General features: G+C 35.1%; 1 protein-coding gene across 1 annotated transcript; it reads right to left on the reverse strand.

Moving 5' to 3' along the window:
- Positions 1 to 8,437: 8,437 nt before the first annotated feature.
- LOC110031379 (Bowman-Birk type proteinase inhibitor-like) lies at positions 8,438 to 9,303 on the reverse strand. Its single transcript, XM_020734549.1, has 2 exons — positions 9,087 to 9,303; positions 8,438 to 8,848 (listed from the first exon to the last, which is right to left on the reverse strand). The coding sequence occupies exons 1-2, from the start codon at positions 9,262 to 9,264 to the stop codon at positions 8,481 to 8,483; spliced, it is 546 nt and encodes a 181-aa protein (XP_020590208.1). The 5' UTR covers positions 9,265 to 9,303; the 3' UTR covers positions 8,438 to 8,480.
- Between the last annotated feature and the right edge of the window lie 8,856 nt (positions 9,304 to 18,159).

Genomic DNA, 18,159 nt, shown 5'->3' on the forward strand with positions numbered 1-18,159 from the left:
TATATATATATATATATATATATTAAAACATGTAATGATTTATAAGTATACATACAAAATTTATAAATATAAGTAAAAGATAGTATATTATTTAATTTAAAGATAATTTTTTAATATTTCATAAAGTTACAAAATTTTTTATTATTTTCTAGAAATGGTTTATTTTTTATATGCATGCTTCTGTGGAAAATTTTAATTATGAGTATGATTATTTGGGGACATACGTTGATGTGGTTTTATACGATCAAATAAGCATTATGATTTGATTCCTGACTACGATGCTTTGATAATTATTGTAAGATCCAAACTGCATCCAACGTTTAGCTGTAAAGATTTAATTGAGTGGAGTTGAGCTCAAAGCTCTTATGCTATTTTGGACAGTTTAATGTCTTCTTTATTTCTTAGATCACCGTTACAATTCTGTTTGAAGAAATGCTTTCATGCTGGTTTTTTAGAAATGCAAGTGGTTGAAAAGTTTTTTTTCTCAACCTTGGGGAACTACTTTGTTGCTTTTTTTATGAGATTTGTGGAATAAAGCTGTTTTTTTTTTTCAATCCGTGCAACTAAAGTGTGGCGGCTGCAGAAACCTGTAATTTGAATTTTTGAAAATAGAATAAATTTATATGGTAGATTTTTAAAAAATAGTTTCATGTGCACCAACTTCATAGTTGCTTTTTCAAACAGCTACAAGTGCCCCTTCAAACAACTACAGCTACATCAAACAAACACTTAATTAGACAGTTATCGTATCGCCCTTTTGATGTTTTGGAAAATTAGTCTTTTTTTTTTTAAATGTTGTGGTAAGAAGTTGCATTTTACAATCTCATCTAGTTAATGGTGTGTTTGGGACATCTATGATTATATGAAATCTCAGTTTAAAAGTTGTTGTGGAAAATCTACTATTTTAAAAGTGTTGTATGTGCCAAATGACTAAAATACTCATGTGCTCATATTATATATATTTTCTTACTCAATGATTTATATTTTTTATAGCCATATACAAAACTTTGATCTAATTTGTTGTGTGCAACAAATATTAAAGAGCATTTTTAATTGTGAGATATGTAAATAAATAAGAATTATGTGGAATGTGTGTTCTTTAATACCACTGTGTTATAATCATATTTTATCACAATTCACATAATCACGAAACTTTAAGGGCTATATTTGTAGTGAGAAAAATCAAACCGTTGGGTGCCGTCGTCAGAGGAGCTTCTTAAATTCGTAAAAAATGAGGTGCGGCGAATGCACCATTCCGACTGGAACATCCAATCAAACACTTGAAACACGGTTTGGACCCAAAAACGTTGCCCAAAATGTCAAAGCATTCACTCGACTGAAAGCGGTTTGAAAATAAAATAAATTTGTAATAACCACTACAATTTTTTAAATAACAATTTCTTCTACAACAACTTCGCAACTGTTTATTCAAACAATTGCAATAGTCTCAAATCGACCTAAATTATGCTTTCCATCCAACGAGATGGCGCAACCAGTAAGAGATTTTTATTTTTTTTTCTAATCAAGATAAATAAGTAATTACTCATTATAGCCTTCTGAAATTGAATCCTCTGATAATAGAATCTATCATGACCAAATTGGAGTATGAATGCACCAACTAAATTATTTCAGAAAGAAAAAGCAGCCACATATATACTTATAGAACTTTTGTTAGGATGATAAACCATACCCATAATTGATATAAGGCTATATCTTGTTGCAAAATTGAGTAGGGTTAATGTTATGAATCTGACAAATGAGCATTTGTTGATAATCAGGAGGGCCAAAATCAAATCTTCTCTTACATGTGGCTACCTTTAATGAGATGCATCTATGAAAGAAGTGTTTGTGTCCATTATTTGAAGTTGCTGCATTATTTTGGATTGAAATCTAATTATTTGTTGTAACTAGCTATTACCTCCTACAAGTCATGGTCAACAAATCAATTCATAATTTAGATGGATTGAACAAAATCCATGATGAGAAAATAAAATCGTACACTTGTTGACTCAATTTTAGAAGTTATCAATTGTTTGAATGTTGTTGATAGACTGTTATCACTCGATCATCACCACTAAACTATTTTAATATAAGCAATTGAAATATAAAAGATTTTATAGTATATGAGTGGGGGTAGATTTATTTTTTAGGCATGTGCACTTTCAAACTCATTGGTGCGCAAATATCTAGAATTAGTCCAACACTTTATTTTTTTTCTCTAATGAATGATTATTTTGCTTTACAAATAAATTAATATTAATTGGATGTCTCGTCAATAATATGAGGGGAATGGATCTTGAAACACGAGTTCATGGGAGGCTCAACGTTGAGAACCACTTGTAAAGATAAAGGATTCAAATTGTTCTAAAATTAAATCAACTTTTCTCCACGGATCGAATGACTATGAGCGGAGCAAGAGTCATCTGTTGGAACTATATGAAAATAAGCAAAGAAACTCCAAGGATGGGCAAATCAGAGACTAGAGATCAGATGCCAATCAAACGAACAATCAAGAAACTTCTGACTGGCAGACAACTTATCCAGATCAGGTTGACTTGCCCGAAGACCATCCATATATAGGACGAACAACATGAGAATTATTCACTGAATATCCAACGATCTCATGGCATAGAACTGATCATTAAAAGGAGGTTAGGTTTACAATTGTCACTTCATATCATTCCTAATCCTCAATAAATGGGAGAACTATAAATGTAATAGATGTGGTTGAAAACACGAATAAAAAATAATACCCAATTTCTCACATCCAAGGAAAATTTTCTCCATTTCTCATTCTCTATTTCTTAATTGTGATTCACAGACATATTTGTGTTCAACAATGTCATACTAAATCGAGAACATACGAATATATGCGATCCGGTTTAAACTTCGAATAAAATAAATAAATTATTAAAAAAAAATCCAATTTCTAAAAAAAAAAAATGGTATAATACAAATAAAAAATTATGGCCTTTTATTTCCATTTATGTAGCATCTACATTCCGAAAGTATCCTTTTATGTACTCCCAAATAACCTTAATTCACACACATGAATTGATTTCTCATGCCCACGTATTTTTCCACATTCACGTCAATATCAACCAGATTACGATAAGATTATCTTTTTGTATAGCAATAAATATTCTTTTTCAAAATAATTTTTAAATTTTATGTGGCATATATATAAATGCCAAATTATATATATATATATAAAAAAAACAGCTACAGTCAGCGAGACAGCTCAAAATGAATTTAAAAATATGTAGATATATATTATTTTAAAGCTCATAAATCGTCATGTAGAGAGAGGTGTGTAGCGCGGCGATTAGAGGCCACACAAGCATCTATCTCTTCCCATGTATGACGCGGCCATTTATGGAACCTTTTGAATGTAAATATAACCGATTTTTATTCTAATTTACCAGGAAATATAACCTTCCGACAGCATGTGTTGCATGTAAGGGGGAGTAAAAGAGTTGATGGCTCAAGAGCTCCGGAATATGTGCTCAAGCTCAAGTTGAGCTCAAATAACAAGTCCGAGTAGAGCTCAAATGATGAGCTTGATTCGAGCTCAAGTTCGGCTCATAGTGGCAACAACATCCTAGTGGGTGTTGCGGTATGTATATAAAATTGAACGATCGACGATGGAGCGAAAAAATAAAACGAGAAAATGCACATTAGAAAAAGGACGCACAGAGATTTACGTGGTTTGACAAATTTTTGCCTACGTATACAGAGTTGCGGAGAATTTTATTACTTGAGGAGTTACACTGTCATCGATCGCCTTGACGATTACAATAAACAACTTTCCTCTACCTCCCTCTCTTCTCTCCCTCCACCGTGAACCACAAAGAAGAAAATGAAATATTGGAAAAATAAATACTAGAAAATGTGAAGAAGCTTTTTATATTCTTCTGTTATCTCATCGTAGCCAAAAAAAAGGAGAGAAGAAGCCTGGGAGAACCAAAAAGAAGAAGCAGATTTTGTTGTAGCCACCGCACGCACCAAGGATGAAAAAATCTTGTGATTTCTTATCTTCTTCTCCTTCTTTTTAAGTTCGCCTCCTGTATATCGTGAAATAGGAAGGAACACTCACACTCATTGCTTCGGTTCCCAACTTAAAAGAGCGGGAGGTGAAGCGAAGCTTCACTTCGCGGGCAAAAGAGGCGGAAGCAGGTATTTCCTTTTTTTTTTAATTTGAAACCGGGCTCTACCTCTAACAAATTTCCCACTTGGAGATCAGTCCACAGACAACAATGACTTATTCCTCAAATTGATATCTTCCACCTCTGCAACTTAAGTCCACTGCCTTCAAGCTAGAAGACCAACTGAAGCTACGCACAACTTCAGTTTCTCAAGTGTAACACTCATAGTCAAAATATCAGCAGAGTTTTTGCTTCCACAAATTTTCTCAAGCAACAACTGTCAATCATCTAACAATGATCTTCTAAAATGATACCTGATCTGAATAAGCTTGGTCCTGGACTGAAATGTTGGATTCTTGGTAAGAAATATGACGCTCTATTTATCATTATAGAGAATGCCCTACTGATTATTCTTGCCCAATTCCTCCAAGAAGACATGTAGTCATATAATCTCCTTTACAGCCTCTGATACTATTATATACTCAGCTTTTGTAGTAGACAACGAAACTGTCTTCTGCAGATTAGAGCCTCATGATACTGCATTGCCACCAAAAGTATAAATATAGCTTGTTGTACTTCTTCTGGTATCAATGTCTCCAGCTAGATTAGCATCAACATAGCCCTATACCTCTGAACTCTTTCTTGAGAAACACAAGAAACTTTCTGCAGAGTCATTTAGGTACCTCAAGATCCACTTCAGAGCTTCTCAATATTTCTTTCCAGGATTACTCATGTTTCTGCTAACAACTCCAACTGCATGGGCAATATCCGGTATGGTGCAAATCATAACATACATAAGTGAACCAATAACTGAAGCATAAGGAACCTTACTCGTGTGGTTTTGTTCATCATTTGACTTGGGTGACCGATTCTTGTTGAGTCTAAAGTGGTTGTCCAAGGGTGTGACAACTGGTTTGGCCTTATTCATATTGAACGTGATAACTACCTTTTTCACATACTCAGCTTGAGAGAGTCTCAACGTGCTTCTAGCTATATCTATGACAATTCACATGCCACTGATTTGTTTTGCATCTCCAAAATCCTTCATTGCAAAGTGCTCTAACATCAGCTCCAAAATCCTTTTTTGAACCCTCCAAGCCATCATCAACTCGGCTATTGAGGTTGACGGGCAACAGAAATGGAGTAAAAACTACACTTTTGCATATCCCCACGAGTGAGAAATTGGTTCAGTCCAAAATTGTGCAAAATGTGGCCTAACCAGGTGAGAACAAAGGCAAATCCAGCAACATGCAAGTTGTTTTTCAACCACAAGGAACAACATAAATGTTTGTGAATTCTTCTTCAAAAATGTGTTTTAAGTGTCATGATTAGAACATATAACATCCAATTATTCTAGTCACTGGATTATTTCATTGGTAGAAGAAAACAATCCAAAGCGGAAGAAATACCAAGGAATGGTCATAAAAAACTTACAGGAGAGTAGGTGTTTCATGCAAATGAAGGGGTCCTTCGTAAGCTCCTTAATGTTGATTCCCTTCTTAATCCATAATGGCTTCATCATAATATCTTTAGAACAAAATGTGTGGTGCGAGACAAAGTTTGTAACCTCATCATCAATAGTGATAGTTATGAAAATGCAATTTCTATTATAATGGTAGAGAAAGTTGAATTGATCATACAACCACATTCACATCTTTATCAGCATGCATCACTTTAAAAGGTGGATGACCTCCATGTTACTAGATAATGTATAGTACAATTTTTTATTTTATGAAAGTTCCAAGAAAAAAGTTCAATGTGATGCCCTTCACATAAATTTTTGTCACCATGGGAGACCTTGACAATTTGACCACCGGGTCATCTACAATAGTTATACCATCAATTTTTTTTGTCAAGGATAAAAAAATAAGTCACTTTGGCTCCAATGAATGGGGATACACATAACAAAAATTAAAATAACATTCTGTGTAGTTTGGTTGTTGCAAACAACAACACAGTAACTGCAAACTGCAGTCCGACTATAACATTGTTTCAAAAGGAGCTAAAGGTAAATGAAGTTATTTAGCAAAATACACGAATCCAAACTAATTAAAAATCTGCCTTTGTACTTCTAACAAATCAATGGAAGTATATAATATAGAGCTATTTGCATTATTTTCTAATAGCATTTTGCATTGATTTATTTTGATTGTCGAACTATTGAAAAAAGCATAGCTTTAACTCCAATTTTAATGTACTCAATTCAAACAATTGACATATGTCTAATTAGATTGTTGAACCATTGAGTTTTGTTGAATCTACTTGAACCTATTTGCATTAGTCTATAACAACATTTGGAAGTTTTTTACTGTCTTCTTTTACACTAAGATCGATTGAAAGCTTTCAGAGATCAATTTGCATATATAATTCTTTTGATAATAATAATACATAAGATTTACCAACATCTCCATTTGCTCCGTTAATCAATATATGTGCTTGTTCGATAATTGGTGTCATTTGAGCAATAAGCTTGCAACTATGTTCTATTATGTTTTTAAATGAGATCAGTCTCTTTTTTCCATCATGGCTTCACTTTGATATTCTGCATTACTTTCCTTTGAATGACAAAACTATCATTTTTATAAGACGTAAGAGATTAAGTTTTTAAAAATATAACATCAATTAGAGAATTGGTTGCAATGAATGATATGCACGTAAATGTTGCATTATTTCACCTTATAAGAGTATTTGTCTGTTTGGAGCAGCTGCAGCTTATTGAATAATTTGCTGATAAGCTGATAAAAAATAATCTGCTGATAAGGGGCAGGTGCAGCTTATTGGGGCTATTACAAATTTTTATTTTTTTTGGAAAAGTCAAACCACTACCAGAAAGCTGCCACCACACCTAGATAGGTATGGTGTGAAAATGCTATTTTCAGCGTTTTCAAAACACATAAGCTGTCAAAACCCAGTTTACCCAAACATACCAGGTGCGTTTTCAAAACGCCACCGCACCAAATAAACTGACTCAAATGGGCACTACATTAGAGATGCTAGCAGATTATTGTATGCCAAACCGATTTGTTTGGAATGCATTGCATGATCAAACACAAATTTCAAATGGTATTGATGATTTTCATAATATGTTTTAAGACACTTTATTTATTTTTTCAATTTTTTTCCTCCATTTAATGGAAGGAATATTTATTTATTAAATCAAAATTTGATTCTCTTAAATGATATAAAGAAATGTCTATATATATATATATCTGTGTGTGTATATGTAATGACATATATATAATTATGTGGCATACATATAAATGCTAAATAAAAAAAAGAGCTACAGTCAGTGAGCCAGCTCAAAATAAATTTAAAAATTTTTAGATATATGTTATTTTAAAGCTCATAAATCATAATAATTGATTGGATTGAGATGTATGACGCGGCGATTAGAGACCGCACAAGTATCTATCTCTTCCCATATGCGACGCGGCGATAAGAGACGAACACTGTTTCCATTTATGGAACCTTTTGAATAAAAATATAATATATTTTTTACGAGCTCTCCCTTTCCCGATTTTAATTCTAATTTACCAGGAAATATTACCTTCCGACAGCATGTATTGCATGTAAGGGGGGAGTAAAAAAGTTGATAGCTCGAGTCATATCAAATTCAAGCTCGGGAATATGAGCTCAACCTCGAGTTGAGCTTAAATGGCGAGCCTGAGTAGAGCTCGAATGGTGAGTTCGAAAATGAGCTATACTATAATGCATTGTATGTCATACGTCTGTAATGATCATATATCTGTAATGCATTGTATGTCCCATAATAGGTCCCATCCTTCTACCCTTTCCCGGGAGTCGATGCTATTCATAGCTATTACCTTGACACCAAAGAAGAGTTCGATCCAATGCTTTATTTCTGTCCTAGTTGATCCTGATCCGACATTAGAAGTATATTTATTGTTCCCCAATAACCGAATATTTTTTTCTGTAAATGGTGCATATTTGATTCCATCCATAAATCTATTTTCTTCCTTATGAGTTCCAGTATCAATAAGAATTCTAGTTCTTACTGTTCATATGTTATGCTATGAATATACCATACCAATTCGTTATGTATGGATGATGAGATTCCATTTATACAAAGTCAATTCCAATAGACTTATTGCATGCAAGAAAATAAACCATCTCGAAAGCATACCATAAACATTAAAAGCAAACATAGAAGCCGCTGCTGCACGCTTCATCCTTTATTTAATCATTCATAAACCCTAAACGTCACATATTAGTTCCATGACGATCCATACAAAGCAGATCCATTTATTTAAACAGCAAAGATCGAAGGCGCACACAGATCGATCATAAGTCCTTCCATACCTAAAAGGATCTCAATTAAGTACCGCATGATTTCTCACAATAATTGGGCTTAAAGTCCGCACACACTCTGCCATACCCGTCAACATCCTGGCATCTGTCGCACCAAGACGGGCACTCTTCAACCACATCCATGCAATTGCAAATCGGAGGCACGGTTAGTGCGCAAACTCCACACTTATTGCAGCACCGATCTTTCCTTGTATTGCAGCCATTCTTACAGTAGTTGACCCTGAAGTCTGCGCACACCTTGCCGCCTTCAACATCCTCGCATAATAAGCACCAAGACGGACATTCCTTGTGCACGTCCCTGCAGTTGCATATCGGTGGCCATGTTTTCATGCAGATTCCACACTCGTCGCAACATGCTTCTTCATTATCTTTCACTGCATAGAAACATACATATATATTAGAAGTCAGTGCGTAGTTTTTGGTGAATTGGTGAGCAAATCTAAACGGGCATGATGTTTTGTGAATATATGTATGTGTATATGGGTGGAACCATGGTAGGACAATGAAAGACAAAATGTGTTTTGATATGGGCAAAATTAGCATCTCAAAAGTGGCAAAAAAAACTAAATTTTAATAATATATAAAAATTTTAGTTTGCCCCTCTATATATACCAGCTGTGCGGGCAGCTACGATTGGCAGCTTGAGATCGGAGGAGGACTTGTGGGCCGGAACAGTTGCGGCCATTGAATGGGGGGAGCCGGCGGCGACGAGGAAGAAGGCCGCCACAAGCGGTAGGGTTATGGCGATATGGTTGTTGCCTCCACCAGCTGGTGCGTTGACGTGCTCCATCGGTTTAATTGCATGGAACTAATATTGGCTTATCCTCGACACTTTATAGGAGGAGAACTAGAGCTCACACGTGCTAGTTTAGCTCAAACTATATATTTACGGAAAGGTGGCAGTTTCTTAGCCATCGAATCATCATTTACTAATATATATAAATATAATTGTACATATGCGCGTGTAAAAGTTGAAGTTTGTGTGTTAGGTAGACTTGTAAATACATATGAGTTAAGTGATATGCATGTAAATCTTCTTTTTTGTTATAACACGTTGGCTGTTTCGTAAGGCATCGATAACAGCAGCTGATTTTTTTTATTCCCTTGTTTTTCTCGTGTAAGATTAGAGAGGGATTTGTTTTTTGTTTCTTATGATCTGCTACTACATTTCATTGATCATAATCAATGCTATGGTCTATATATCAACAGGTGAAGCGGGAGCACAAAAACGGCCTAAAAATGGTTACGCAAAAAGAAGCCTTAGGGTTTGCTTGGGGCTGCATATTTTGCGCGGCGCGCAGCCTGAAATTTCACTTTTTTTTTTAAATGTTTGAAAAATGCAGGGCGGGGGCATTTTTAATACTGCTCGGCTTTTACTACCTTACCACCTCCGTCCACTCTCTACTGAGCTTCTCTCGTAAGATCCTTGCTCGCCTCCTCCTGTCCAATCTGTGGGTTGTGCTTTGTCTTTGCTTGGCTTCTTTGCTTCCCCCTCAACCCTCCCTCAGCCCACGATATTCTCTACCACTATTATCTGGCATTGTGATTTTGCAATGGTTTTCTAAGTTCTATTTGGTTGTTCAATACTGTTGGATTTTGCAATTTATGCTACATTGGTTTTTGTAATTCATGTTATTTTGCATTGGCGTTAGATTTTTTTTTATTTCTGATGGTTGTATTGTGTTGTGGTTGGGAGGGTGGTTGTGTTGTGGATTGAGGGTTGAGGGTTGTGGTTTTGGAGGTTGTGCTGAGGGACAATGGTTGCTGTGGCTGTGTTTAGGGTTAGAGTTGTGGTGGTTGTGTCTTGCAGTGTGGTAGCTGTGGGATGTGTGTGGTGTTGTGGTTGGATGGTGATTGTGTTGTGGATTGCGGTGGTTGTGCTGAGAGTTGAGGGTTGTGGTGGTTGTGTTATGAACTGTGGTGGTTGTGATAAGGGTTGAGGGTAGTGGTGGTTGTGTTGAGGATAGGGTGGGTTGTGGTGAATGTGCCTTGTGGTATGGTGACTGTGAGATGTGTATGGAGGTGTAGTTATGTGTATAGTACACTCAATTAGTTGTGTTAATTAATTACACTCAATTAGATGTATTCATTAATTAAATTTTAGGACCTATATGAGTCAACTGTAATTATTTAAAAAGTAATTGAGCGGATATTATTATTTTCAATTTTTAAAAATTTTATATAAACTTGATTTTTTAAAGTCCAGACAATTTTTATTCATGCATGTTAGAAAATTCATAGCGAAAAAATAATGAATTATTATCTTAACATTTCACGATAATTTAGCACACACCTATAAGAAATAAAATAACCATTAGAGATACTAATTTTTTTTAGGTGAAAAACTTGAAAAGAGAAAATCCTACGGGGTCTGACCAAGCTGAAGAGATCTACTTTAAACTATATTTTACAAGTACAATCCCTCATCCCATAGGAGGGAAATTGTTACTTTGTATTCTCAGGTATAAAGTCAATGCGTGGATGAAATTTTCATAAAAAAGTGAACGGTGGTCGATGCTGACTGGCGACGATTGATGAGTGATTGTCAGTGACGATCGATGAGTGATAGTAGGCGGTGGTTGTCAATTGGTGGTAAGCGGCAATAAGCTAGTGGTGGTTGGCAGCGTTGATAATGACGTGATGGTGGACTTAAGCTCCTTCTCCAAATTTCAAGCTATCTTCCTCGGGCTCCAAACACTTTCTTTCTTTTCAAAGACGTGTAGGGTTTTTTTTTATAGAGATCCGGGTGCAACAAATGCATAAATATGATCCGCTTTGATCGAACGGTCCAGAGAGCTTCCTTTGATCTTGGACTTGTTAGATTCATCTTTTTGAGTCACGACACATTTTCAAAAACTGCTTCAAGAGGTATGCCTCACCTGGAATGTTCAGGTGAAGCATCTCGGGCAAGGTGTACGCCTCACAATGGCTGAGGAACGCCTCACGCCTCCCACGCTTAGCTTTTTTTCCCCTTATATTAGACTATTTGAATATGAACTGAAGCCCCGGTCTCATGCACAATAGCTCCCCTCTCTCTAGTCAGGCTTCTCAACATCTCCGCTTGTTGCTTCTTCCACCAGTTTCACTTGTTGCTTCTGCCACAACAGCCATCTGCTTTTTTTGATTAGCTACACGCTTCTGCTGCAACAATTGTTGCCACTTGCTTCTACTGCTCCTGTTGTGTTCTACCACCACCGGGCGAGTGCTCCCTAGCAACAGTCACCAATCGTCGCCTACCATCACTCATCGACTGTCATAAACCATCACTCATCGATCGTAGTCGATCAGAATGGACCACCATTCACTTCTTATGAAAAGTTCATCCATGCATCAATTTTATAGTTCAAAAGATTGTGTAACCATTTCCCTTATGTGGGACAAGAGACCGTATTTATAATCTTCAGTTTCTAGTTGATCTCTTTAGCTCCGTTAGACCATGTAGTTTTTTACCTATTCAGGTTTTCTACTTAAAAAAATTTTGGGTGTCTCTAATGATTGTTTTATTTCATGTGAGTGAGCTAAATTCTTGTGAAATGCTAATATGATAATTCACTACTTTACAGCCATGAATTTTCATACATGATGAGTAATAATTGTCCGAACTTAAAAAAATCAGTTTGTAAAAGAGATTTGAATTTCGAAAATGATCCGATGAGGGCTTTGTGATCAAAATATAAAGTAGATAAATTTTACCTTTTTTAGTGAGATGAGTTTTGGGATAAAAAATTATTAATATACTGAGAATTCTAATCTTTATTCCATCGACATACATACCTGCTCAATTACTTTTAAAAAAATTGCTGCTCACTCTTAAAAGCCATATAATGTAATTAATGAATACGTCTAATTGAGTGTACTATGCACATTAAAGATCTGTTTGGGGCAGCTGCAACTTATCAACTTATTAGCTGCAACTTAGCTATCTCAGGATGCTGCTGCAGGTAAGCAGAAATCTTTTGTTCGGAAGGCGAAACATGTGGGAAAATATATTAGCTTAAATTTTGATTAATAAAATTAATAAATAAATTTTGAGATAAATAAAACGTTTAAATAATAATTAAATTATTGCAGAATTTACGTTAACATAAACATTAATTTTAAATTTAATATGATAAAAATTTCAATAATGGAATGTGGTGAAAAAATCAATGAAATTTTTATAATTCTTTTTCATGCCTTATTTTAGAACAGATATATAAGAAGATGGAAGACTTATTAAATATTACAGAATATAAATAAAAACATAAGAAATTATGCAAAAACTGTTTTCATTAATTTTAGCTTGGATGGACAAATTTATAATATTATGAAAAACTGAACTATATCAACTCAAATCATAAATAGACACATAAATTTGGACCTTATAATAATTAATTGGACTCATATGTATAATGTGGCGAATAGAGAGCACACCGACCACCTCCTCTATGAGCAGCCTCCAACAATACATTTTTTTAGGATTGTCATAGTCCCTAAATTTATATTTTTATTATCTTGTCAAAAATGTTATTACCATCTATGTATAAATTTAGATATTAGATAGATAAAAACATAAAAGTTATGTGGTATGATGTAAATTTCCCATATATGTATATATTATTTTTTTAAGGAATGGGCCGAGGCGTGAGATACCCAACCCGCTCTATTGGCTCGACCCCTGTCAGGTTTGAGGGTAACCCATGCTCCAAATATTCTAGTACCCCTTCCTTAAGGCAACAGTCGCCAGAGCCGGGATTCGAACCTCAGAGCAGTGGTGACTCACACCACCGAACCGAACACTCTACCAACTGACCTGGGAACGTGACACATATATATAGAGAAATTTCCTTAAGAGTTATTTAAGCCAGAACAGTTCCCACACCCTTGTAAAAGTCTAGAGAAGCCATTCATTGTAATGGTAGAAATGTATAGAGAGATGGCACACCCTTGTCTATGCTTGGAGGCTGAGGAAAAGTAGCCATGCAATTCACCATTAATAATCATAGAGAATTTCACATGATTTGTACAAGCTTTTTTTTTTCCAATCAATGAATTTCATAGGAATGTTAAGCTTGTTGAGCCTCTCATGAATAAAGCTCTGATCAACATTATCAAATGCCTTATTAATATCAATTTTGGTGCTAATTCTTTGGGGAGAATTGGAAGAATTGAATCCCTAAAGCGTCTCATTAATTAGCTATGTATGTATATATATATATATATATATAACAGATAGCTAAGTTTTTCTTGACGCATCAAGTTTAAATTTTGTATAAATTTGTGCATGCCAAGCTAAAAATATGAAGAAAGCTATTTGACGTTGGGTTTTCATTGTAGTTCATTATTAATTTTGAATTAAGACGAGTAAGAAAATTAATTTACTTCAAAATTACTGACATTTGTCCAGCTTTACGTCGCCTCCATCGCCTTCATTATTTTATTTGTATTCTTCTTTTTCCTCTTTGATGCCCATGATTTTCTCTTGTAAGACCGGAGAGAAATTCGTCTTTATTATATCTTTTTTTTTTGGATTTCTTAATGCATGAAACAAACATTATGTTAGGCAGGGAAAAGGAAATAAAGTAGAATAAGGAAAGATATAACAACCTTACTCTAATATATTTAATGTTGCAGACTAGTTACATCAGATCCTATATATAGGATGACAATAAAGTGAAACAACCAATCAGATGAAAAATATTTACAACATATATAATGCAAATGACAAAGAGTCTTAGATTCCTTTGTTAAACTGAATACTTAACATCCTTCTTCAAACTAACAATCTTGATGGACAAATTGTGAGTTTGGTTTAATATACAACAAATGATCATACTTGAAACATATCGTGATACTTTCACATGATATTTAGCTGACCATGATATGAGCGTTGAGGCAAGATATAGTGTTTAGTAGATTTATGGTCAATGGAATGACCGAACTAGTCCGTGTCAACATATGTTGTAACTTGTAGATTTCCTCTACATATTGGAAGGTTAAAGTCTGTAGTGTTTTAAATATACTGAAGAATGTACTTCAATTGTTGGAAATTATGTTGTGTAAGTTGATGGATGGATTAACTGGCCTAATTGACGGCGTAAAAAATGTTTGGTCGTGTATGAGTGATATACCGTAGAGAATCTACAATCTTATGATAGAAAAAAGAATCATGAAGTAGACCTTGATTAGTTTCATCAGAGGATTTCCATTGAGCCATAGGATTTTGAATCGGTTTGGAGTTAAGCATCCATGTGCATGTAAGCATAGGCCGTCCCATTTGCATGCAGCCCATGTTTGTTTGTGGTGGTGGAAGTGCCGAGAATTGAGAGATGAGACCAATATTTTTCATGTTAAAGCGGATGCAAAGTTTATGAAAAATATTTTGAATGATAGGTGTATCATTTTCTATTAATAGAACTCGTCAACATAGATGAGAATGTAAATGTATGAGTTGTCAGTATGATAACAGAAAACTAAGAGAGGAATTTGTTGTACTAGGTTGGAACTTCGATTGTTGTAAATATCCTGTGAAAGTAGCAAACCACTGTCGTGATGCTTGTTTGATACTGTAAATAGCTTTCTTTAGATGACAAACATAATTGGGATCATGAATATGATCCTGAAATCCTTCCGGTCGTTCTATATAAACAATTTCACTTAATTCCTTGCAAAAAGGCTCTTGAAACATCTATTCAGATGATTTTCCAGTGAACGGTGAAAGCTATAGTAACAAAAACTCACAGGATAAACATTTTTGCAATGATACCGAAGATTCCAGTGCGTGCTGTCGATCTCGTGATGTTGATTGAATCCCTGTGCAACCAGGTGAGCATTATATCAAGCATGGTTTGCATTTTCTTTTGAATTTCATTTGCCTCCAAACTAGGACCTAGTTTCCTTGAGATTGCAAAACTTTAACTCTTCCGACATAGCATGACGCCAATGCTTATATTTGGCAGCAGTGAAATAACAAGTAGGATCACATGGAGGAGATTGACGAGAGAGACTCATGATTTGTTTCTATTTTAAGGTAATAGTTTACTCACGGGTAAACATTTGATGAGTTCCAATGGGAGCATGGTTTGACATATTAGTTTCAGAAGGAGCAGCGACATCCCGCTGTTCCGAAGGATGAAGGTGAGGCGTGCTAGTAGAGGTGGCATTGTGTTGAACCGATTCAGTGCTAAGATTTTAAGGAGTTGTGTCAAAAATTTTAATAGGGGTTAGAGATGTGTTTAGTAGACTGAAGAGAGATGCAAAAACCAAGAGAAGAGGCGGCTATTGGGAGGTTGAATATTTTGTTGTTAATGAAAGGAAAAAAAATAACCTCATTAAACAAAAGGTGAAGAGAGAAATAAATTCTGTTAATTTTAATATCAAGTTATTTGTAGTCTTTTTGTGAAGAGGCATATCTACACAACTTTTAGAGAGAGAAAATAATTTATGTTTAGAGTACGGTCTAAGCCATGGGTAACATTGACAGCCAAAAACATTATGGGTCCGTTTGGGGCAGCGTATTTTTCGTGGTGCGGCCCCAAATCACGAAGCTGACAAAAATATTTTTGTTTGAATGAGGCGTTTGCGGCCGCCGGCCGCTAAAAGAGGTAGAACGTGGGCCGCGGAGTAGACCTCGCGACCCAGGTTATTGATGAGCTTTTCCCTATTTTACCTCACACGAGAATTTGTATTCACTTTTAAAAAGTTGAAAAAGTGGTATTTTTTATGAAATATGAGAATTTTTTGTGTTATAAATGCTAAAAGCAAAGTGTAAGTTTTTGACATGTAAATACATAGGAATTGGGTGGTATGCAATGTAATGAACAAATTTTTTTTAGTAAAAATTCCTGCTCGGGGTTAGATAGCTTAAAATATAAGTTTGGTACCAATATATAAAGCAATGCTCAAGGGAATGCTTGCATTCGAGCTTGTTTGTTGTCCTTTATTTTACTTGCAATTTTATTAGCTTTTCTTTTCTCGTAGCACTTTTGGTACTCAATAGTAAGTGAGTGGTGTATCTGAGCTTTTGTTATGTTTTGAAATGAGTTTCTGCTTCTGAAATATTAAATATATTGGCGTCACAGTTCTATTACAAACAAATTTACTGAACATGAGCAAAATAGTCAATTTTCCAGTAACAATTGCTCCACAGCTGTTTTCACACGGCTGCAACAAACAGACAACGAAATTCCTCACATCAGCTTCTCTGCAGCGGCTTCCTGAGGCAGCACAGCTGCATCTGCGCCAAGCAGAGCCTAAGATTTTGATATGTGTGTTATTAGTAATGTAACACCTCATAGAGGGACTGAGAATGAACCACTTTAGAAGGTAACGTGTAAATTAAATATCAAGGTGTGAGAAGAGTGTCAACCCATAGATAAAATGGTAATGAAACTTCATTGATAAGACTGTGAGAGGTTTCTATAAGATGTCTACTCTTTCCTTCTGTAACCCCATTCTATTCCAAGGTATAGGGACAAGGGTATTGATGTTGAATACCATAATTTTTTAGTAAGGAAGTGAGACGAGTGTTAAGATATTTGCCTCTGCCATCAACACGAGGAATTTTTGTTTGAGTATTAAATTAGTTTTCCATGAAATTTCTGAATTCAAAATAATTTTCAACAGTTTTATGTTTGTTCTAAAGAAGACAAATCTAAGAGCATATAGAAAAATCACCCACAAAGATCACATAGTATTTGTAAAATTGCGTAAAAGAGATATCCTTCGAGTCGAGGGAGGATCCTACGACAACGATGACAACAACCTTACTCTTGATTTCCAAAAGATATCAAGTCATAGTTTTATCTTTCATATATATATATATTATGGGGTTAGATCTTTGATCAACATTATTTTGGATCTATTAGTGGATTGAAGCTGATGTTCCACTATCTTCTAGACTTACGGAAAGGTTTCGAGATTGAGCACATAGGGATGAATGGATGGACAAACAACAAAATAGAGTGCAGCGAGCAAGTTCTGATCGATGATAAACCAATTTGTAAAATTGGAATTGGATGTTTCTATGCCTGTGCGATGCCGAACATTAGGAGGTGGTTTGATGCAAGTTTCAGTGAAAAAACACTCATATCCATTTACTCAAAAAAGTTTTTACGATTTGGGCTTTCTAAGTGTAGTGATTGTCGACATTTGCCATGAGGAGCTTTAGTTTGGTAGGGTTTGGGATATCACAAGGCATTGCCGTAAAATTGGTGGATTACATTGCAACATTGGTGGAGGTCCTCGAATTCAAACTCATGATGAAGAAGAACAAGATCTTGTGAGCCGAATGGAAGGAGCAGTTCTGTCGTGCGTCTCAACTAGATGGAAGAAGATGGAGAAATCTTGCAGCTAGAAATAGTGATCAAATGAAACAAGTGTCGTAGGGCTTATGTCCTGATACCAAGCAAGAAGATTTTTGAATGTATGAAAGATTATGATGTGAAGATAAATTAGAGAAAAAGATAGCAGGGGAATTGAAATAAAGCATAATAATAAGAGATAGAACTATATTCCATTATATTTAATGTCATAATCTAGTTACATTAGGTTCTATACATAGGAAGACAAAGTGAAACAACCAATCATATGAAAGACAGTAACAGCATAAGGGAAAATGGCCATTAGAGAATCTCGACTTCCTTTCATAAATTGAATACTTAACAATGAAAACTAGGTTACAAATTATTGGTTAGTGATTAATATG

The sequence above is a fragment of the Phalaenopsis equestris genome, unplaced genomic scaffold (assembly GCF_001263595.1).
Source record: "Phalaenopsis equestris unplaced genomic scaffold, ASM126359v1 Scaffold000803, whole genome shotgun sequence".
NCBI classification, from domain to species: domain Eukaryota; kingdom Viridiplantae; phylum Streptophyta; class Magnoliopsida; order Asparagales; family Orchidaceae; genus Phalaenopsis; species Phalaenopsis equestris.

Coding starts and splice junctions, on each gene's coding strand:
- LOC110031379 (XM_020734549.1), bottom strand. CDS start 9,264: ATGGAGCACGTCAACGCACCAGCTGGTGGAGGCAACAACCATATCGCC. Junction 8,849..9,086: donor CGTAGCTGCCCGCACAGCTG/GTATATATAGAG, acceptor GTTTCTATGCAG/TGAAAGATAATGAAGAAGCA.